At 40.0% G+C, this 25023-nt stretch overlaps 1 protein-coding gene across 1 annotated transcript in view; it reads right to left on the bottom strand.

Annotated features, from left to right (window-relative positions):
* The window catches only part of tox (thymocyte selection-associated high mobility group box), a 48876-nt gene that overhangs the window by 10438 nt on the left and 13415 nt on the right, over positions 1-25023 (bottom strand). The window contains exons 2-5 of the mRNA XM_076744059.1: positions 19672-19737; positions 13454-13564; positions 7213-7497; positions 225-470 (exon numbers count right to left, since the gene is read on the bottom strand). Coding sequence (XP_076600174.1) covers positions 225-470; positions 7213-7497; positions 13454-13564; positions 19672-19737 — 708 coding nt within the window. The remainder of the gene's footprint in view (positions 1-224; positions 471-7212; positions 7498-13453; positions 13565-19671; positions 19738-25023) is intronic.

The raw sequence follows: 25023 nt of genomic DNA, 5'->3' as shown, positions 1-25023 counted from the left end.
TGTTTCGGTGAGGGAGCTGATTTCCATCTAGTTGATATGCAGGGAGAATGGGTCTATTATGACACATAACAACTCTCCACTGTCTACACATACACACCAGTCACACAGACACAGACACAAAAACACACAGCAGCAATAGTTGTTCCAGCCCAGTGAGATATGACTCAGTGACTCATAGAAATGTATGTGTGTGTGTGTGTGTGTGATCCTTTTTTTTTTTTTACCCTCAGTCCCTCATCATTCTCGTCCTCATGTGCTGAACTGGAGGGAGACGGTGTGGCAGATTTACTTCCAGGAGGTGAGGGAGAATTGTGGGTAACAGAGTTCCCACTCAGCCCCAGCTGGGATTGGTTGATGGTGGACAACTGACTTTGCTGGCTCATGCCTGAGTGGCTCCTGGGTCCAAGCGCTGCTTCGATTGGCTGCTGGCTGCTGGTAAACCGAGAATCAGAGTTGACCATCTGCTGCATCTGTGCAAAGACAACACATGATAATGGCTGTTAGCAAATATCAGGCTTCATTTGCAGTGTGAAGGCTTGATGGCTATGTTTTTCTTGCAACGTCTCCAGAATATTTCAGTCAGCAATTAGGTTTTTGTCACATCAATAACAACTTTTTCACTATGAATGATGACACTTGTGCTAACAGTCTAGCTTTCCATTATTCACCTGGTTTCGTAACCTTCAGAAATACCATTAATTCTGGTAGACGATAAAACAACTTCCGCAGACGTCTGTCATGAAGAGATGCAAAGGAACTGAAGAAATATCAACTGGATGTAGGCCGTAGTAAATGCATTACAATTCTAATTAAAACTGGCATTCTAAAAAAATTAATTTAAAAAAAGCTCTATGAAAGGTCAGTTTTCCTCCTCTTGGGTCATTCTTGGTCCATGTTAAAAAGCTTCGACATGCACCGTCTTGCCTCGTGGTCGGAAATATATAGCTCGTCCCACCCTTTGGTTGATGAAGCTCTGAGTTCAACACGTCATTCAGAGATTAACTGTGTCATGTCGAAACAGCATCTCACTGAGGCTGAGCTAACTGTTATCCATGAAACCACCAAAGTAGTGCAAAGACTCTCGGTCTGAAAACCTTGTGTGACCCATCATGAGCTTTGCTGCTCTTTGTTTTCAGCCCTCTGCTATTGTTGTTATTGCCATCGCTTCTGGTACTGTTTGCATCTAACGAACTTCAATCTTTCTCACTTGAAGTTGTTTTCCACATGTTGCTCTGTATGAGCATTGTTCTGATACAGAGCAGAGCTTGTTAACAGCTGTGTTAATAAGACTGCGGAATTTGTTCAGTTCAATTTTGGTGTTGAGGAGAGTGAAGACAGAAACATGTAACCTTATAGCATGTTGCTCCGTGTCTGCTGGATGTGTAAACAGGCAACTGCTTACCACCACAACACCTTTATAAGGCGACTTGGGGACATAGTGAAGCATTTAGCATCTTATGAACCAGACATTTTCCTTGGGAGTTGGTGGAGAGCAAAACAGGCTTTAAATGTGAGTTTATATTGGACTTCAATTTAACAGGTAGGCAGAACCACAACTCCAAATTAAATATGTGTTTAAGCGACTCTTTGCCAACATGTTCATACACCATGATAACTTTAAGATTACAATACATCAACGTGGAATCCACAGCTTGTTCCACTGGCCCCAAAAGAAAAACCAAACCAATCAATGCTGCTTTAAGTGTCACTGACACAGCTCCTGAACAGAAGGTGTGCCAAAACAGGATCTGAGCTACATAACATGATCATGTAACAGACCGAGCACAGCTCTGAAACAGAGTCTGCCCTTGCTTGACAGGGTTTGGACAGTGTGCAGCCGTCCACGATTCACTCATAATGAAATCTGATAGTAACCGTGGCAACACAGGTCAGAGAGAAGATGGGATCAGAAGTCACACTCATGTGCAAATACATCAATAGGGACTGTAAACTCCATTTGCTACACTCCAGAGAAGTTGTTACATAACTTTATCCAGAGGAGACGTTATGGTGTCCACAGGTGCAGACTGAAGACATAAGAGCACTGGTTTATTCCCTTGTGCATCCAGGTCCACAATAATTTGTCAGAAAGCTGATGTACTGCAGGATATTAAGTGACCAGACAGCCCTGTCCACAGTTTTACTGCCACACCTGTGCCATGAATGCATAATGTTTCATTGTGTTTGCATTGTGCCTGTCAGAACAAATGTCTCCCAAGAGACAAGAGTGAGGACAATCTCGAATAGATCTCACATAAAATGCATGTTAATATAAACCGAAACTTCTCTGCCATCAAAACAAAAAGCAGTGATTCTTTTTAAAGTTTGAAGCAGTTCTGGACTCATGGGAGGACGTTATTTCACGGCATAGTTTTCTGTGTGATCCTTCCTTTTCACTGTGCTCCGTAGTTCAGTCTTAACTGGCAAAATGTGAGCAGTCTGGCAGTGACTCAGTCATCAGTGATCGTCTGTCCATTTCTCAGGAAAACAAAAGTTACCACTGCTTACCACAGCATGGGAACTTTGACACCTATTGTCACAAATATGAAGATGGGACTCGGGTTGATGATGTGTATTAAGTTTCCTCTCAGTAAGCATCGAGTAATAGCGGATGTGGTCTGGTGTGCTGTGCCCCTCTCAGGAGCACATTACCTGAACTCTGAATACCGCTGTGGTATTTAGATGGAACACAGAGTGACATTTCTCTAACATGGGAAGAGGCTTTCAGATTGACGTATGTGCTGCTACAAATGCTGAAAAGTAATAGCTGTGGTTTGGCACTGGTTGAGTACGGACTTAAAGAAATGTCATATTAGCAAACAGTCAAATTGTATAACTGTCATAATCCTCCACACAGCATTTACTGTCAGATTCATGTGAGAGCTCTCCTCAAACTGTTGGATAGCATCTGTTTTTAAGACCTGATGGAGACACAGTGTTCATTAAAACAAATACACGGGTTTAAATGAACAAATCAAATCTGTTTACTTCTCACTGAAAAACATTAAGTTTGCCGGTCAAATTGAATTAATGAAAACTCTTACACATGATTACATTATATGTTATACAGTGACTATGACTGTACATATTAGGTAATTAAACTATCAGTATGACAGACTGATACTTGAATGATTGTGGAAAATGTGGAGTAAGATATTTTAATGAAGGGGAGGGAGCTGTAGCTGTCAGCGATTTCTGTGGCAGCATTGCGAGCAGCGTCTGCTGACAGGGACGGGAGGTCACAAGGTCATACAACTAGGAGCTGAACGCACGACCAACGGAAAAATATGACTTGTTTTTTTCCTTTGCAGGGCAGGGGGGTGGGGGTGGGGGGTGGGGGGGGGGTTGAGGTCATTATAACATGTTTGATGATGGTCTAAGGGAATATCAGTGGGGGAACTCCCCGATGAAAGCTGCGCGACTGATGACTGACTCACGTCGAGAGAAGGAACGCAGCTCACAGCAGCATCGACACATCCGTGTGGTTAATGATGGGAATTCAAGATGAAAAGCAGAGTCATCCAATTCTGTTCTTGATTTTAGTCTTTTTTTGTATTTCGTGAACGCACAAAGCGCCAAACTTTTCTGAAGTTATTTACGTTCGATGTGAACAACTTATAGATAGACAAAAATAGATGATATATTGATATTCAAGTTTTAACATTAGAACTTGGGGGATTACTGGTTATTTTTATTAGCCATTAATCTGCTGATTAATTTCTCCATGAATGGCTGCACAAGGTGACATCTTCAAATGTTGTTTTGTCCGAGTAACACTTCAAACACCAAAATATTAAATTCATTATGATGTAATAGGAAAAGCAACAAATTCTCAGACTTGAGAACCTGGAGTTATCAAAATATTTGTATTTTTATACATAATTGACTAATTACGGCAGCTGTAATTAAGACAGTGACTTGAAGTTGAGCTGTTTTTGTGGTTGACTGTTCTGACAGATATTTATTTTCAAAATGAGAAATCACACTGTGGATATAACCTTGTATCACGGATCAAATTTTCTGTCAGGATATTGATACATATCAGCATATAGTACAATGTCTAGAAATGTAATGGAAGAACTGAAAGTGAACTGAATGTTTTTGGATGTTCCATTAACCTGTAATATCAACGTACTTCATCACATTGACACAAAGGTGCTATAAATCCAATATTCCCACAGAGCAGCTCATTGATTTGCATGACTGCCGACAGTGGCCTAATAAAAACGAGAGCTATGAAAGGATTGTAAACTTGGTATAAAATACTTATTAAAATCTCTGACGGCAGTCTCACAGTGAAGAGTCATATTGCCTCACTGTGCTGTCATGTGTTCGTCCTTATAGGATGGTGTTCTATTCTTTGTTCATCCACGCCAACAGCTCAGTTCCTCCATTTGTTTCTCGCGAGGTGCTGCTGCTAACTTAACCCAACATGGCATGTTTAGACCGGAAAGCTTGAAATGACTAAAGGTTGAATCACTTTGGTGCAACATCAGTGCACAACAGACAAAAGAAAAACGATCACTCGCTACAGATAAATGTAAACATCACGGATGACGACTTTGAACCAGTTAGTACAAAATCGTCAGCAGAAAAGCAAGTTCCCTCAGCCAATCGTGTCAGACATTAACCTTCAATCAGACGCCAGTCAAAACTAAAGAAAGAGCAGTCAAGATCTCAGTATTAACTGCAACTGAGTAGCCTTGCCTCCGAGGGGAATAATACACACACACACACACACACACATTGACTTGAATCTTTCGAGCCCCCCCACCCATCCCGATTAGGCTGAGCCAGGCACGGTTGCCAGGCAACCATCATTCATGGACTGGCAGTAAATGAATGTTAGTATGAGAATATAAAAGCGAGGTAGAGAGAAGGCGAGAGAGAAAAGGTAATACTGAGACAGGCAGAGATGGAAAATAAGACCCTGCAGGCCACTGAAATAATTATCTCCACTGTTAGCCACTTAATAGATAAGTTAGTCTCAATCAAACAGACCAGAGAGAAACAATCTGAATTTAATGAAAAGTTATCAGGAACCGTCTATGTTATGATGTTTTATAGACATTCTGACTGAGTAAATATAGAGAGCTTATCACAAGGTTTCTAACTGACACTTAATAATATAGCAGGTGAATTTAATATGGAGATGGAAACAACAGACAATAAGATAGAAAGATCACGAGTGGGAGGTGAGAAAGTTTCATTCTTACCAAAATGAGAGAAATCTTTATTACAGGTACTGACACATACAGTAAATGTCTCTGTCATCCCACTGAATACTCGGCTTCTGTGGCAGTTGAAGTACCTCAGTCTGAGGTGATTCTTTCATTTCTTTACTGTATGACACACTCAGTCACATCTGAATGTCACAGCTAAAAGCCAGATTTTCACTTTACTGTGAAACGAAGACTTAAAATATGAGGAAAATGTCACATCGACCAGCTGCCATGATTCAAATAACAGTGCCCTGGGCAATATCCTATTTCACTCAGTTAAACTGAATAAAATATGAAAGCATATATTTAACATAATATATCAACTGGCTGTCAGTTTAAATCTTAAGGCTCACTGAGACCCTCAGATTTCTTCCAATAAGTAACGTCAAAGTGTCTTTGAGCAGGACACAAAGTGACAGTCCGCTCTGAATGTATTCTGAGTGTCAAGCACAATCCAAGGTGACTGTCCAATGTGTATAATGTCCTCATGTTGGGAAGCAGCAGGTCTGGTCAGTCTGTTCGCATTCATCTCGGTTTCAATGATTTCATTGGTGAAAGGATTAATAGTGAAAAAAGTAGCTTCATAGAAATGTCTAAAGTCACACCTACAGCATAATGCACTTCTCTGCCATCCATGTGTATGCACAGAATATTGCCAAGTATTGCTTAACATGCTGCCTCCGGCAGCACTTTAGAACTGTGAGGAGAGCGACAGCACAACAGAAGTGAATTGCGTAGCAGCACTGGTTTAAGAGGTTTTAATGCACGTTTTGATTCTCTGGAGTGTCATCCTTGAGCAGGTCTTTGACATCAGATGGTAGCTCTGTTGTAGTGAACAGCTGCCAGATAAAATGTGAAACAGGGTGACACTGGAAAACAAGGAACTTAGTCCGTTTCCAATAGGATTGTCCTAATATCAACACCAGTATCTGAAATGCCTCCATTACAGTCTAAAATGCTGGATCGGGTATCAGTGAGCATGCGAGTCTGTGCACCGATCCAATATCATGTAATTTATTAGTCCCGGAATCCTGCTACTGCACAGCAGTGTCACATACACCTGTAGCAACTTAACAGATTTTTTACTGCACAGACAGCCAATATCTATAAATGGAAAGCGGCATGTGTAGCTTCAAGTGCATGTCAGCAAACTACATTTGTTCTTTGTGTGTCCATTGTGTAAGAAGGGAAATGCGCCTGGTCCAAAGTGCCAAAGATTAAACTACTGTTTTCTTTTCCCACACTGGTATCGGCCAATATGCAAAGTTCAGGTATCAGGAAGGAAAAAATTGTCTTTTCTACTATCTAGAATTTTAAAACTCCTACACACTCACAGTCAGTCAACAAAGGGGCCACTCCATCTGATTGGACCTCTCTTAAGAACTGTGTGGACATGTACAGACTCTGAAAACAAATGGGCTGTGACAACTTTCACATCTATCATTCTTTTCAAGATCCCCTCCACTCAAATGTGTTTTCCTCCTTGTGCCTTCATTTGGATGTGTGTGCTGCAGGGGGAATGTTTCTCTGTGCTCAACATAAATCTAAACTCATGTACTGATGAGAAGGTTTTGGGACATCACAACTAGTTTGGGAGCCAATCGTTGGTCCAGTATGAAACAGACACAGGAGGGATGTGGAAGCACCTCCAGTGCACATAGAGTGGAATTTTGAGTGAAGCAGGGCACAGCAGTTAAGCCTGAAATGAACAATATTTGTATATTCATGGAGTCTGGACTTTTCTATGAAGGAGAAAAAATGGATGGAATTTCTTTTTAAATTTAACAAGGAAATTGAACTTTTTTGGGTAAAAAAACATATGAGACACAAATCATCATCCCAAGCAGAGTATTAAAACATGCCTGGAAGGGATCTTAAACCCAACTTAAAACCAACTTTCAAATCTGATTGCATACCGCCTTGCTTCCATTTCCTGTTACTCATTACTAAAGCAAAAATGAATATGTGTGATTTATCTATGGCCACTTACCACAGACAGAGTACTGGTCATTGGGCCGCCATTCGGGCTGAATGTGCCACCATCTTGGTTCAACATAGCAGCTCCATCTTGGCTGCCAGGCATGCCAGGCAGTTCCATGCCCTGCAGCTGGTAGGGGTGGTGTGGGGCTGAGCTGGAGGGGGGGTCCAGAGGGTGGTACGGTCCAGAGGGAGAATCATGGGGGAGATGGGGGGGCAGCATGTGGTCTGGCAGGGTGGGGGGAGTGATGGGTGGGATGTTGAAGTCCTCGTCACCCAAACCACCCACTGAGTATGACTAAAGAGGGACAAGATTGAAGACAATACAGTTAAAGACACCTGTAAAGCCACAGCTTTCAAATTCCATAACTGTATTTTTAATCTTATTTATCACATTGTTGCTTTCATTTCTGACTCTTCTCTGTTGTGGGACAAAGTCAAGTTCGGGGGAAGACACAGAATGGGAAATGTTGCCTTCAGCAAAGTGACAACTATGGGAAAATCAATAAGAATTACATAGGGGACTATAAGAGACCAAAGTGTCATGAAACATTACTGTCAGAGATAATAGATGGAAAAAGTGCCCATCACCATTACCCCAGAACGCTGAATCCAGTCTGAGCTACAGCTCTGTGTTGTGTCACGCAGTCATTCTTCCTCAGCAGAACTCCTATCACAGACTAATTATCACTAATGATATTCCCAGCCTTGAACAAAAAGCCTTGTGAGCAAATACTCACTCATTCAGCAACACAACAACACAGTAATTTATATGTACAAGTCCCTTTTTGCCTGAGAGAATACGCACAGGCGGATCATTGTGTATAAAAATATATCAATGCTTATCTGGCACACAAAAAGGAAACCAGTAGCAGTCCTACATGTGATAATGAATTATTCTGAGAGCAAAGACAAATGAGAGGGAGACATGAAGGGGGAAATGGAGTGAGAGAATCATGCAAGAGAAGAGTGAGAGACACAAGGGTGAAAAGAGAGAGAGAGAGGCAGTGTTGGAGAAGCTCTCTCATACTAATCTGACAGAGGAGATCTTTTATAGAGACTGACAGCCTTTTCTGCTTGGCTAGCCACACCAGTCTCTCCCTCTCGTGCTCTTTTGCTCTTCATCTCTCACCAACCTTCTCCTTCCACCCCTCTTTTGCTCTCTCGCTCTTCTAATCTCATCCTCCATTTCTCTCTCATCTCTCTCTCTCCCACTCTTTCATTCTCTCTCACTCTTTTCTATTCTACCTCAAACCCAAAGTGCAGCGTTGAGTTATGAGTCGCACGTCTTGTGAGTGGAGTGATGAGTGAGTTGGGGGTTGAGTTATGAGATGTATATGCTCGCTATGTAATTAAAAACCGCTGTGGTGAGCCACCATTTGACTTGACAGTTTCACCATTTTAAAAATACAAGGTTGGAAATAGAAAACAGAAATATGCAATATGGAAGACGGAAAATGATCGAACATCTTGCACCCCAACAGCTACAAATTCCTCCCCTTTCCAGTGTAAATTCACCAGGATCTCATTTCAAGATATAGTCAAATAAAAATATCTAAGGGCCAGCTCAGCCATTTAACTGTGCACATCCAAAAGTAGGAAAATCGATGCTGCAGAGCCACAGGTAAACTTAGTGCCAAGCTCCAAAACTCTGAATCCTACACTTCCCATAATGCAACTCAATACCATCTAGACTTTGGCATGTAAAATCAGTGTTATTCCCCTATAATTACGGTTAAAAGGATCTGCAACAGACCCATTAGGACATGTAACTTTAGCCTCTAATTTCAGGAATGCACCCTGCATTTTCCCTGCTGTCCTCATGCAAGTATTTCTGGTGCAACTAGAAACAGGTTTTTACGATTTATTTATAGGACTCCACAGCTTCTACATACAATAGTGTATTTCAGCTGTCATCATCATGGTTAGAAGATCACAGACTACTGGATCCTGAGGAGGCTTTTGATGTTGTAGATCTCACAGATTCTCTGTAAAGATCTCAGCCATGACCAACTCAGACTCTGATTAATGCCAAACATGTCTGAATCTTATGAGATACTGAACTGAACTATTGAAACCTTCGTGCTGGAATTTAAACACTGAATTTATAGTGCTGAAATATTTGACTTTAAAAGCCATTGATCTATCAAGCTGAATTTATGTAGCTCTATTTAGAGTTCTCAAATTCAGACAGAAACCTCAAGTAACCAATACTCATGACTACATTCAAATTGTTCAAAGTCAATTCAACATCATCAATCAATGACTTAGAAGATTCAAGTCTTTAAAACATAAACATTTAAACATTTACAGTGATGTTTATATGAGGATTTCCAACTACTGTCTGATCACTGAAGGCCCATTTTCATAGATGGCTACATATCACAATATTATTGTATGGTATATGACAAAAGGTCAGGCATAAATCAGTCACTCATCAAGTTCTCTGGTTCTGTTCTGAAATCAACAATCTAGTCATTCAGTTTCGTTTTGGAGCCATCTATCCAGTTAGCTACTTTCAAAAAGTTAACCCTTTGGTGTTTGGCCATTTTCTCCTCCCAGCAGTGAGAGTAGTGAATGGTTAATGTGTTCTGAGTCTGAGTGTAGCCAACATCATACTTACTACACTGCGTTTATCAGGTCCTGACAAACCAACAGGTCCAACAGCGGGTTTCATGGTCTAACTCTTAGACACTGTGTCCCGTTGGAGCTGAGAGCTCTGCATAAATTACACTGCTTGTCTGTTGTCTGTCTGCCTCTCTCTCTCCCTCTCTCATCTACTCTCTCTATCATTTCCTCAAGTTCTGCATAAATTACTCCTGTCTCTCTCTTTCCCTCCCTGCTTTTCCATTCATGTCAGTACAATAGCCTGTTCCCTGTGTGCTGGGAGCTTCTAGAAAGACTAATGTAGTCAGGATTAAGTCCTTCACAACTCCATGTTCATGACCGTTTCATATAATATGAAACAGCACACATGTCTGTTGGACATGAATAATGTGTGACCATCATCATCAAGTTCTATCATCAGAATGGTGATTAATTGTTTCAAGGAGGGATAGATGACAGATATGCAAAGGTATCTAATAGACAAATAGATTAGATTGAAATTGTCTGATTGAAATTTGAATGTATTTCTGTGCTTATCTGATGAATGATTACATTTTATGGGTCTATTTATGCACATGTCAATCTGTAAATATCACCTTGTAATGAGGATATCTGGCATATTCAAATGGTCTGGACACATTCATAGAATTGTTTACCTGCATGTGCCATTTTATTTTAGGTGTACAACAAGGTAATTTGATAAATATGGGACAATTCTCTCCATGCATGTATCCACATATGATTATATATGCTGTACTGTCTGTCTACTTAGAAACTCCAGCTGCCAGGATGATGTAAATCTTCTCTCTCTTTGTCAGTATGGTCCCTCTTCTAGCATATTTTGAATAGTTAATGCTGAGTAGCCTAAGAGGCAGATACATATCAATTATTATGAAAGTACCCTTTGAGGGCTCCATACAAACACACAAACCGTCACACAGACAGTACACGATGTGATGAATGGCTGATTGACATCTCTCACATTCTATTTTCAATGCTGTTCTCTGCAATCAACTAATAAAGTCTGATAGAAGGTGTGCGTGTATGTGTGTGTGTGTTTGAGAGACAAAGAGACAAAGCTAGTCAGCAGGCAGCACGTGTTTTTATGGATGAAAGAACAGGAGAGAATACAAAAACAGTTTTCACAGTTTCACAGTTCAACTTTTTTCTTCATCTGTCACCATAATAATGTGAAAAAATGTGCGTGCATGAGTGTATATGACTGTGTGCGAGAGTTGGGAGATTCCTTTCAACCATTTTGTTGGCCCCATGTTTCGTCCACTCACTCACTTGATATTTAATCCACTGACATGTTGGAATTTTCTGAATTATGTTGGACACATCAATCTACATGCCTGTGTAAATGTTTTGTGTTGCCAATGCTATTGAGTATTTACAAGGAATCATTTGAAATCCTGAAATAAAGAGCCGTAAGAGCCCTTAGTGAAGTACAGAAGCTCATGTTTGGCTTCTGTGTGTGTGGCCTCTGTGAAAAGGACTCTTTGGTCAAGGTCAAAGCTTCTAACAATAAATAATAAATCTCTTTCACATGATACAGGGCTTTATTTTCGAGGAGGTATATGTGCACTGTGATGCCTTGTACCAGTAAAATGGAATTTATATTAGGTGTTAACATTATTTTTTTAGCTCAACTACACCCATAACATGCACAATTCAAAACACATTTGGGTTCTGTAAAATGTTCATGGCACGACCATGAAACCACTTCAGAAATGACCCTTTGCAAGAGCTTTCAAACCTTTCTAGATGCTCCTGGAACAATCATAGAGCTGGACTGTAACTTTCTCACAAACTTGCTGAACGACTATACATCAGGCTACAGATCCTCCACCAGAGAGGATAGTAGCCCTGCGTTCATGCATACTGACTCAAACACGAGAGGTGCGACAAGCAGCCTTTCATTGTGAATTTAAACTCCAAAACAGCTCCTGGCTTTGCCATGAGCCATTTACGACTCAAAAGTGGACCCAAGGTGTGAACTAGAGAAGCTGACAACGGTTCAACTTAATGCAAACTTCCTCTGTGGGATGGGAGACACAACCAGGAGACAAGCAGTCATGCTAGTTTTGATGTACTACACAAGCAGACACACTAGCGATATCCAGATCAAGTTTTTATTGGCCCATATCCCGCTCCAAGTCATAATATTGGGTGTCTCCAATATCAAGTCAGATCCGACATCTATATTTACCTAAATGTTCATTAAATACATTGAAATAACAGCTGTAGCATTTGTTATAAAATACTTTCAATTTTCAATTTTTTTTATCCATTTTTTTGTTTCATTTGCTAAAGGCCCTGGTCCAAAACCATCAGTGTAAATTGTTGATCTGAGATTAAGGAATGAAACTGACAATGCTCTACAGCAGGTCTTCTCGAAGTCCAGAAAAGAACACCAAGTCAATCCAGACCCAGACCATACCTGTCAACTGACAGCCCCCTGGTCACATCCAGCACACCACATTCCCCTCCGGCCCGCAGAATATTAATGAATTCAGATCTTAATGTTACTTGCCAATGCAAAGGGTCCGGACCGTCCTGAGAGTGATGCTTGATCAGCTTGTCAACCCCTGGCAATGAGCCAAAGAGTCTGTATTTCAAAATTCACCTGCTCTATGGATGGTCATGGAGAGTCACAAAGCTTGTCTATCAGATGAAATAGGCATCACTTGGGTTTGTTGCCATGGGCCAACTGTTGTATTGAGTCTCAAACTGGGTAATTTTGCCTGACTTCTGGGATCCTGAAGAGGAGTTTCTGGTTGAGATCAGGATTCATTCATTGGTAGCTGAACTATGGGTTTTGTATTGAGCACTGAGGTGTGAGAGCAGCATCTAGTTCAGTATGTAGTTATCATTATGGTTTTCCATGTTTTTTAGGAGTCCAGAATAATTCTGGGCCTTGGACAAATGTAGTTGAGGACCCCTGTTTCCTTGTGTTATGAAAAGGCTACATTATATTATTAAGTGTAACATTTCCAATACTGAAATAAATGTGCTATAGATCAATAAAGTGTTAGTGAGGTTGAATATTCAGTGTAGCTGGAGATCACTCACAGCGATCCTGTCCTCAGATGAATACGGTTTTAATGTGGTTTATTCCCCTATCATTGACATCGTGGTCATGGCGATGTTAACTACTGTAAAGAGTGTCATGTGGTGTTGCTGCTGAGTTCACACATTAACGTCACACCAGAGAACTTGCTATCAGCTCCTAAATCACAGATACTGAATGTGTCTCCTTTCCTCTCAAACACAATAACTAGTGGAAATGCAGTTGTAAGAATGTGTCTGAGTAAGAAATAAATATGGACAAACTGTCTGCCTGTTTCATTCTGGCCCAATCACAAGAGATGTGATAATTGATTAAATATGACTCTGTGATCATCATTCATTCAGAAAATGAGAAGCTGCTACCTGAATTTTGTGTACTACAGGAGAGACAATGCAATGCTGGCAATTAGCAAACTGTACCAACCAATCAACAGTGCAACCAATGAATACTGAACATCAAACTTTCATTGCCTGTAGATGTGTGAGCTTCAATGGAAATCATCACAATCATCTCAAAGACTGGACCGTTGCCATGGCAATGTTGTGTTTGCATGTGTAAGTGTGTGTGCACTCACCCAAGGCAGACGGTGCGAGTCAGCCATGTGTGTGTCCCTCCTCCAGTGCTGTGAGGGTGGGTTGTGGGGCGTCACCTTGCTGAGAGGGTGAGGGGGCTGTGGCACACGGAACTGTGGGAAGAATCACAGAGACAAACAAAGGTTTAAATGGATGCAGAGGCCAGGAGAAGGTCAGAGGTCAAATGAGAAGGTCGTGAAGAGGAGCAAAGACAAAGCTGGAGAGAGAGAGAGAGAGAGAGAGAGAGAGGGAGAGAGAGAGAGCCTGCACCAGGCCTCGGTCTCCCACACGCAGGTCAAAACCATGTTTTATCTTTATAGTTAGGTAATGTTGCTTTTACTTCAGCACAATCTAACAGCTACAACACAATTGAGTTGACAGTAAGAAAGAGAGGGAAATAAAACAAAAGTCAGAGAGCTATTTAGAGAAAAAGAATACAATTGATAGAGGCTGTAAATAAATTGCTCCTTCATTCCCTCCACAGCTAATCCCTGATAAGAAAAGGTTACATCGAGTGCTGCACAGCTGCAATGAAGGAATAAAGACAAACACATAAAAACATCATAACCAGATAACAGCAGTGGCACAAACAGGCTAGTTAGGTTGAGTAGAGAAAAGTGTAGTGACCACCATATTTTTTCTACGCCTCTATCTGTCACATTTATTCATTTCTATACAGTCACACCTGGCAGCTTCTCAGTAAAACCACAACCACCGCGCAGCTCTGTGAATCTGGACAGACACGATACAGACACTAAGGAAGAGTTCAATATTCTGATAAATATGCTCATTTGCTTTTGATTAACAAGGATCAATAGAGCTGTCAAATCTCTCCATTTAATATGAACCTGGAGCCAGGAGCTGGCTGGGCTAGCTTTGCATACAGACTGTAAACAGGGTTCTGTGCAGGCAGCCCATGAAGGCTGCAGGAAGTCACTGCATATACAAATAGTCCAGGTGGTGACTCTCAATTAAACCCCAACTTATTGTTTTTATATATATATTTTTTTTCTAAGGATTAAAGAAAGAAAAAATAATGTGCTAATTTAGAGGTAATGATTTTGTTACCTTTTGGAGAGAAATTAGGTTTCCATTAATAGTTCACAGAGGATGAATCCTAATGACTTTGGTGAGCCCTTGGTTTTCAGATATTCGTGTTCCCAACAGTATGACTTGTAATTACTTTGGTGATCCCTTACCTTTTCACACAGCACCATCATTAGGTCAAAATTTCAATTTTAAACTTGAGTTTATGACCAAATACCTGCAAAACTAATGACATTCCTATCAGCCTCTGCTGTACAGCACCGTGTTTAGTGCTAATTAGCAAATGTTAGCATTCTAACAAGATCACCTCAGAGGATGATCATGGTAAAAACTGAACATGTAACTTCAACATTAGCATGTCAGCATTACCATGTAGACTGTTAGTCCTGGTTTCTTCTTGCTTTCAGTTCAAAGTGGGACTGCACAGAGTTACACCACCTTTCTCCTTTTATTTTTGTTAAAATAAATTTTCATTGGAATTGTGAATGAGTAAAGCCACTTCCATGGTTATGTTCAGAGTCTGGACCCATGTTGTGACCAGCCAACTGAACCATACATAGATACAATCATAGACTGTAAGCATGGAAGGTGGCTGAGCTTGTAGTGTGAGATTAATAAAATCATGCGTTTGCATAGCTTCAGGAACAGTTTCAGAGTTCAGTGCCTTGCTCAAATGCAAATGATTGGGGTAGAGAGAGTCTTATTCGTTTGTCAGCACCTTGGTCACAGTGTGTGTTAATGAACACAGTATTTGATGTCTTTAAAGGCAAAAAGATTTGTCATAGAAAACCCATAACTTAATGCTTGAACATCTCGCAAATCTCGACATACATGTGCAGCACTGATACTGTTTCTTTGAGCCTTTCTCCCTTTCAAAGCAGCGTACTAGTCATTTTCTGTCTCCCTTTTTCAGCTTTCACACAGTACTGCTGCTCCATTAACAATTCAAAAACTGACAAGGATGAGGGTCAGACTGGACTTAAATTGGTCACATTCATCACAACAACCTCTGACTTTGCAATGTCATCAATAATAAAGACATAAATTCGTATTCCACAGACCACACCGCATCTTCTTATGGCACAACACTATGAATAAAACATCAAATCATACATTCCTATACCACACAATATTCTCTATAGTGTACTCTATGAATAATGTATCTCTTGCTGAGTTTCTTATTAATATGGGCTTTGCTTGGTACTGAGGTAAGTCAGAACTAACAAACACACATCTTACTCTCTGGAGGATTCACTAGCCCTCTGGAGACCACGTAGTGAATATCGTTCCACCGACAGCCACAGAAAAACTGTGTTTGCAGCAGAGTGTAATCTAAAAACAGCTGATCTGTAATACACTGTCCATCGCACTCAAGTGATGTAACAGGACAGCTGTACATACGCCATCAACTACCCTTGAACCCTAAAGGTATGCGATGAATGCAGTGCCCCATCCATCTATCATCTAAAATTCAACTGCTCAACACATAATGGGTAAAATTCCCAAAAATGACAGACATGAATAGTTGATGGGCTGAATATGTAATGTAACTGAATTGACATACACATAGCTGCTCCCAAAACTTATTTTGATAAACACATGAATGATTTGATAAAAGATGATGTAATCTCACATACACTATATCACAACAACTCCCACTGCTTCACTCTTTCAGTCCTTGATCCAATAAAAATACTAAAAGCTCTCTGGAGATCTACATCATGGATCATCTTGAGCTGTGGGAAATTGAGATGGCCATTTTTCACTGTCTTCTGTTACAAATTGAACATTAATTAATTAAGATTAATTAATCAGTCGATCAACAGAAAATTAATTGCCAACTATTTTGAAACTCAATTAAACATCAATTTTCAAGATGGTCCCAGCTTCTCAAATGAGACAATTTGCTGTTTTGTTTTTTCCTTTTTTTTTCCCTCATTACAGTGAATTGAATATCGTTGGGTTTTGTACTGTCAACCAAAAAATTACATCCTTTGGCTCGACAATATTGTCATGAATCAGAAGATTCATTGATTAATCCAGCAAATAACCAGAAGATTAATCCATAATGAAAAAAATCATTAACTGCAGTCGTTAGCTAACTATTGCCATAATTAACTAAATTTCCAAGAGTGAACAGATTAATAAACCATGAAAATATTTTGTATTTGCAGCCCAACCCAGCTAGTGTGACCTTTTACTATTCAACATATACACTAGTCAATGTGTCAGTCATAGGCTCTTTAAGGAGCAAACGGTTAGTTTCAGTGTCATTTCAATGTAACTTTAACTGCAGACCATGGATGTACTAAGAAAATCAGAGTGAGCGGTTATTTCCACAGAGTGCTTACTGACGTGGTTAACACTATGGGGGGAATAATGATCGTGTGTGAACATTTGAGAGACAGATGTATTCACACCTTTTCAACATTTGGTTACAATGCGTCAGATTTTTGTCTGTACAACAACACATGGCTGTCTGTGATTCGTGCACAGAGCATCACAAGTGGGCAAGAATGAACACCAACCAGGACTGAACCATTGCGCTGGTCATCAAATCAAAATCAAACTCAAAAAAATCAATTTTTGCTTATTTAAAATAGCTCTTCATGCCTTTATCAAAATAGATTAAATCTAAGAGCATAGTTACTCATTCAAACTATATTTCTGTTATAAATTCAAGTCAATCAACAAAAACGGATCATTCAGTCCTTGGTTATTGCTGTTTTTCAAGGTTTCAAAGATAATAATGGCGAATTGATCAAATCATAGTATTAGTTTGAGCAAACTAATGCCATGCAAACATCCTAGGCTCTATTTTAAAAGCCAGAATTGCATTTGATAAGCAACTCCTGTGGCAATCCACACATACTGCTCAATAATACTACACAAACTGCAGTAGTTCTCAATCTGTATAAGAGAAGAAAAAGCTTAGAGAAAAAAAATCATTGCAATTCTTTATGTGGCTCGGGTTGATTGCAGTAAGCGATATTGATTTGTGGAGCAGGATGGGAGAAAAAGTTGATGCAACTGGAAATGAGTGAAAAGTTAAATAGCTAAAGCTGAGCTCAAAGACACAGTGAGGAATGACAATCTGAAAGAAACTATCAACAGAGATCTGCTGTGAAAGTGGAGCAAACTCACTGTTTTTAAGAAGGGTCTTTATGAGAGCCTTCAACAAACACTACTGAATGGCTTGTCTGAACGTCAAGTGTAATAAAGCCCATTGTAATAGAATCACAATGGAAAATGGTTTGTGCTCAGGGACGTAAATATAGACAGTGCAGCCAGTGCAGTGGGCACTGGGGCCCATGGGGTGGGATGGAGGCCCATAGACAGAGCAGGCCCTGAATACACTTAGATTTTTGCTCCCTGTGTTGCTGGCACAGCTGCAACCACAACTAGACTTTCAAATAACTATTAACCTGACAGCTGATAAATGGTCAAATTGTCCACCATCAAACCAACACTTCACTAGCTTCCATAACCAGATGTCAGCTGTTCTACATTCACCTCAAATTAATTGTAGTTATCGGCATTCGTTGGCACACGAAGTATGACATGATATATTTTTCTGTTGAGGAGCTGACATGTGAAACCATGGAAGACTGACTTTGATAACCTCATAAGGCAATTATCTACAAAGGACCCAAAATGCAACAAGCTGTGTAAGTGTCAGAAAGTTAAATCAACACCTCTAAACAACAAAAAAACTGAACATCACGCCCTTCATGAAGGGAGGACTTATTGTAGGACTATTAGACTGCATTCGTTTTAGCTTGGCGTACCTAATAAACTGGCAACTGTATATACACTTACAGGCTTCATAGACACATGCCAACATTGTGTATTTTATGAGCAGTGCAGCACAAACACAAACAATAACCCAGACACGCTCTATACATACAATTAATTTGAGCGAGAGACACATCCTTACTTTCAGCTACTGGTCTTCACCTTTTTTTTTGTGTGTGTGTGTGTGTGTGTGTGTGTGTGTGTGTGTGCGTGTGTGTGTATGTGTGTCCACGTGTCTCAAGGGACAAGGGCTCTGGGGAAGGAGGCCTGTTACTAAAAACAACCAGGGCATGTGGACTTGTATTCACTCTCTTTGCAGTCAGAACAGTCTCTTAGCCCAGCTGCTTTTGGATGAAGTTGCACGAAAATGAAGTTGTGTTTTATTTTTTTTTTTAGACAGAATACAGTGATGGATTTAAGCCGCTCAACACAACTCCTCCGACTTTCAACTTTCTCTGAAAGACAGAGGCACAAAACCACTTGTCATAATCACCTAACCCTAAAACACATCACCTCATTACAAGGAGGAAGTAATATATTACTGTGACTTCTGTAATGCTTTACCACCATCACCGCTCAAAGCACTGGGCGAAGCTGCCACCTACAGCAAATCTCAACAGTGACGGAGCGACTAATTGCAGAATGGATTGTTTCTTTGTTGTTACTTTTCTTATCAGGGAGATCGCTCGTCACCAGACTCGTCCACATGATGTTGCAGAGGAACTGTCGAAAAGATTCATTAATTAACCCCTGGTTGGCTGATGGTGAGGAACACAGCTTGTGTCCACGATGTATATATTATATAATATATTAGATATGGATATATCATATATTGAAATGTTTTGTTGAATGCAGTTGGTTGCATTGTTTATTTTCTACTATTAACCAAACTTCTTTCTTGGCCTTTTTTGAGCAGATGCTGGCATTCATTGATTGTACTTGAAAAATTGTAGCAAAGGTCTCCTGTAGTAATCAATGGACATTATGTGTCAATACTGAATGAAAATTGCTGCAAATCTCGTTATCTATCCTGCTTGGAACTGTCAGATTTACAGGACGGATTTGTTTGGAACTATTGAGAGCTATGTGAACCATGTGACTGCGTCGTGGCGAGATCAGAGTGTCTTATTCAACAGCTCTGAGATGGACTAACGTGCCTTCCTTCTACAGGGTGTAACATTTGTTTATTATGTTGTACATTCAATGCATGTCGAAGATGTTACACTTCAGTAATTACTTCAATTTCGAAAATAGCTCAATGCAATTAGAAGTGTCAGAGAAACAACTTCATAGGGCATCAACTCACTCTGTCTTTCACTCTGTCTCTCTCTCTCTCTCTCTCTCTCACACACACACACACACACACAGTAACACTAACCTGATTGGTTGAGGGAAAGTCAAGGCCTGCGTCTGGCGTACCCAGGAACATGGTGTCCCCGTCCAGCTGGAGAGAACAAAAAGCAAGAGCAACAATGTCAACAAACTATAATCAACCACAGCAAACAGAGAGCAGCCAGCAAGGAGACAAAGAGTGGAGATGGAGGTAACAGATTACTGGCTCGCAGCCAGTATCAGCGATCAGTCCTCTGTCTGTGTGCCATCTCGTTCAGACATTGAAAATCCTGCTGGTGGCCTGAGTGAGGACTGGTGAAGGTCTGGGTCCTGTTTTCCAGTTACAAACAAGTGTTTTGACTTCTATTATACATCCTTTTTTTATGAGAAGCACTTGTTGCATGTGATTTCTTTGTTGTAAAACACTGTGAGCTGCCTTTCTTGTATGAAACTATTATTATTATTATTATTATTATTATTATTATTATTATTATCAGTCTTAAGCTTAAATCATTGTCCATTGTCTTATTGTCCATGTCTATAACATGAAGGCTGAGATGGGGTTATTTTATAGAAAGAAATCTGGATGCAAAATGTTTTAAGATTTACAGGTTTTATAAACTGTTATCAGGCATTGCTGTGTTGCAATATCCCCTGAAACCCTTCACACATATAGCAGGACAAGTACTGTGAGGGGGCCATACTGTATGTAATTAACAAATGTCTCCACCCGAACAAAGTAATGACATCACTGCTGACAGATATTGTGCAGCAAAACAAATTCTGTCTGAAATTAAGGAGAGACTCTCGTAGTGTTACTTTATCCAAGTGGGAAGACAGACAGCTTAATCAAAAGATCACGCCGGGTCTCCACACTCATCATAGATCAGTGAACATCAGCATGGTTCCTAAACTGTATTAACTGCTCCAATTCAACATCGCAGTCAGAGTTGACTCTGGATGTGACTCCTGCTCCCCTTCTATTATCTTTTCACTCTTGTTGTCAGCAGATTTTAAGATATCAACTTTAAGATCTTCAGAAGATTTTTTGATCAAAATCCAAGCATCACCACAATATCAAAAACGAAGTATGTACATTAACACTGGATACAGTAGAAAAGAAGACAAATACAATTGAAATGGAATCAGCCCAAGCCCACACAAATGCCCACGGCTCCAATGATCAACACATCCATAAAGACGTACATTAATTTCTTCAACTGGTCACTGGCATCGCAGGCGTGGAGGGATAGATTTATAAATGCAAAAGAAGTAGAGAAATAAAGGTTTATGTAGTATAAAATTAAGCGTTTTCCCTCACAGTCACAGCATTCTGTGCTGCACATCCTGGGAAATGCTGGTGCTTCACCAAATCTCTGGGCATACATAGCAATTTTAAGCAGGTTTGGAGTGTGTAGTTTGTTCACCCTGGAAAAGTGCCAAAATCAACAATACTCAGATTGTCAGTTTGTCCTAGATCGAAATTCATGATTGTGCTGTTGATACTCTTTTGTTACAAGGCAGTAACATTTCAAAGTCACAGTTTGATTGACATCTGCTGGTGTACGTGTTACATAATTTCCTGATAGAAAACAGGAAATTATATTGCTTTCTTGCACATTGTGACAACATATATTATACAGCCCACTGCAAATCTTCTTACTATGCAGTGTGTACTTTTACTTTCTTATTGCTCTGTTATCTCACTACACGTCCCTTCAGGTTTGAATGTCACTGTGCATGTTAAAGGTAAGCACCAGACAGCTGCTCATATCACCTTATCACATATTGACTTTAAGTGACGAGAAGCAGCCAGTGTGTACTCCTTCTGATATAACGAAGGTTGCTTTTGTCCTCTGTTATAACATTATGTACAGTCAGAAAACACACTTCACTCAATCATTCATTTCTAGATCTTTTTTCTAAATGAAGTCTCCACTTCAAGACAATAATGAATCATAGATATCTCCAACCTTTGAATATAGTTTCACATCATTAATCTTGGTCCAGCTGCATGCAGGTTTGTTTCCACACATAACATTTTTGCATATTGCTCTCTGGCACCCCTATCTGTTTTTAACAAAATGTCTATGTAAGCATAAAGTAACGGAGACTGGGCATTTTTTTGGCAACAAAAAAAGTTGTCAAAACAACAACTTTGCTCTGCTGACACAGGCTAATGTGAGATGTGTTTTTAGCTTTGCTGTCTGTGCATATACTGTACTTGTGCTACAAAGGTGAGCTCATCATATCGACCCAGCTCCAGTTAAAAGGGTCATCTCCTCTCCAGGTGATCTTCTTTCATGGTGTGACTCAGGGAGAGCACCAGTGTGTGAAGACCTCGTTGGGACTGGGCAGCATGAAAGCTATGCTGAAAGCATTACTGAGCTGACTCAAATGAGTGATTAACTCATGAACAATATAATCAATCAAGAAAATAATTGTTAGTTGCACCTAATAATGAAAGATACTAAAAAATGCTACAGTGACCTGTAGCACAGTGCTAAAATATGTGAATATGTATAAATAACTAATGATAGCAGCTGCAATCCAACACGGGTTTTTTGATGACAACACTTGTATGTGTTCTTAGTCTACAGCACGTCTTATACTCAGTTCCATAAAGCTACTTTAAAGTGTATTCAGCAACATCTTCAGCACCACAGACATCTGACATTAAGGAACTCTTAATGGCAAACTCACTCTTACGTGAAAATTTTCAGAAAATGTCAGAGCATTCGTAGCAACACTCTTAAGAACACCGTTAACTTAAGATCAATTATTATCAATAAAAAGTCACCATTAAAACAGTCAAAAACAGGGCTACAAGTAACTGTTATTTTTATTACAGAAAAATCTGCGCTTTTGATTGATCAGTCAGTAATGTGATCTATTTAATTAAGAGCTTATTTAAAAGCTCAATGTGTTGCCTTCAAATTGCTCATTTTGTTTTGTAGTGTGAAACAACCAAAAGTATTCGATTTAAAAAGACTATACTGTATATACAAAAACATTTTTAAAGCTGTCACCAGCAAATGTTCTGTATTTTTATTAAATAAATATTTATCGATTCGAATGATCAAAATGATTGACTAATCAATTATTCTATTAATTGTTATCGCTGTAGTCAAATTAAAGGTATTGAACAGTGGCACTGCAGCCACCAGGAAAGCAAAACAACACACAAGTACATATCTGAGTCCATAAATCTTATTCAAATAATTCATGGTAGCCTGGGTGTGTTTATTGTTTTCACTCACTCACACACACACACACACACACACACACACACACACACACACACACACACACACACACGAACGTTTGAACAGGTGGGTAGAAACAAAGCACTGTCTCATGTGCACTTACACACAGCCTCACACACACACACACACACACACACACACACACAGGTGGACAGGTGGACAGACAGGTGTAACTGCCCTATCCGTTTGCCAGCTGTTGGGTATTATGCAAATGAGGTATAGGTTTACAGAGTCAACAGACAACCAAAACAGAGTTGTGTCGTAACACACACACACACACACACACACACACACAAAATGTGCCTTATAGAATTAACAGTTAATTTTTAAAGCTTGACACACTACAGTTCTACATATCAAATAAGACCTAAGAAGAAGAAGAGACATGCTGACCTCACTTCTTCCATTTACTTTGGTAAGACCTGATAAACCACTGGAATCACACACACAGACAAACATACTTCAGTGGAAGCAGTGGACGTCACAGAGTCTTTGAGAAAAAAGAAGATACATAAGCTAATACAGGCTGAAATAATACTACAATACCTAGTTGCTGTTTGCTGTTTGGTGATTGGATAATAGATTCAACCATCACACCTGTCACCTCATGTGCAACATCTTTCACACCAGCACAACCTAATGGATCACAGCCAGTGTGACAATCTGCCTTAACCCTTACCTTCACCAGCTTCACCTGCTCTATGGTCTACGCTCTCATCTCAGGCTGACCAAAGTCCAAAGACTATAGATTATGGATCAAGTCCACTTCTGAGCTTTTATGGAAAAAACTCCAAACCCAAAGACTACACGCAAACAACAAACGTCTTTGACACTGATAAGTGTTTGCAAATAATCTGCTGAGCGCCACCTTAAACTGAATTAGGCTAGAAAAGATGTAGATGGAAAGCTAAGTGGCTAATGTGTTCCGGCTCCTCACAGGACAAATACAGCTCTCAAGCTACAGTAAGTCCTTTGAGATGGCAAGAGAGGAGATAAGAGAGACAGAGAAAAAGGCCATAAGGGAAAGATAGTGATGATTTCTTTTCAGCAGGCAGTGTGAGAGGCAGAGTGGAATCTTCTACACTCTTCATCAGTCCTGGGAGGGATGGAGGGAGGGAGGAACAGCCAGACAGACGGATACTATGGATGGGTGGAGCAGGGAGTCTATGACTGTCAGTGACATTAGCTTCGTGTATGCCTGCTCAACACTGATATGTTGAAATGAAATTGAAATGATGCCCTTTCAAGCAAAACTGTCTTCAGTGTTCAGAGTTCTGTCGTGTTGAGGCGATCGCGTTTGGTTTCCATGTTCATATGTGCCAAAGTTGGTAGGATGACTGAAGGTTAACTATGTCAGGAGATTCACTGATTCATGTTGTCTATCTGTCTGCTCACTAAAGCAGAAATACAAAGGACATTACATTTTGTCAAGAGACAACTGCTAAGAAAACTGAGAAATGGGTCTCTGGAGTTGACTTGTGTTATTTTTCATGATGTGTTGCCAATGTGCAAACTCAGAACAGAACTCGCAGCTTGTTAGGTAAATCACGGCAAGGAAATCTTGTATTCTTGTGCTGGCTTACTCATAAACAACAGTAACAGTTAGGTAGGAAAAGTTCTGATGCGCTGCGAAACAGACTGAACTTGACAGAAACACCACTGCTTCGTTGTGTAGCTGATGGTGAGTCATGGCTGCGCTGCCCTACAGCGAACGGTCCACTGCTCCATTTTGTTATCCATCGAAGGTTTTTTAGAAGATGCTACATCTTTTTTAACACGCATCCAACTGACCAAGATAGTTGAAAGTAGGGCTGCAAGAATTAGTTCAATAACTGAAAAGTAAATATGCTATGATTTTGATAATTGTTGATTTTTAGACCTTTTACACAACAAAAATCAGCAAACATTTACTGGTTCCAGCGTCTTAAATGGTAAGAATTAATGTGAACTGGACATCAGTTCTGGACTGTTCTTCAAATTAAAACAAGCGATATAGCTGTGGGAAATGACTGACATTTCTTACACAAAAAGATGAGTAGAAAAAGAAACTGGAACATTAATGATGAAAATAATGGTGCTTTGCAACCCTGGTTCACAGGAAACAGTAACCAAGGCTGTTTTGTCAAAACGCT

The sequence above is a fragment of the Chaetodon auriga genome, chromosome 12 (genome assembly GCF_051107435.1).
Source record: "Chaetodon auriga isolate fChaAug3 chromosome 12, fChaAug3.hap1, whole genome shotgun sequence".
NCBI lineage: Eukaryota > Metazoa > Chordata > Actinopteri > Chaetodontiformes > Chaetodontidae > Chaetodon > Chaetodon auriga.
Note: the sequence above shows the minus strand (reverse complement) of the source record. Positions and strands in the feature narration are given on the sequence as shown.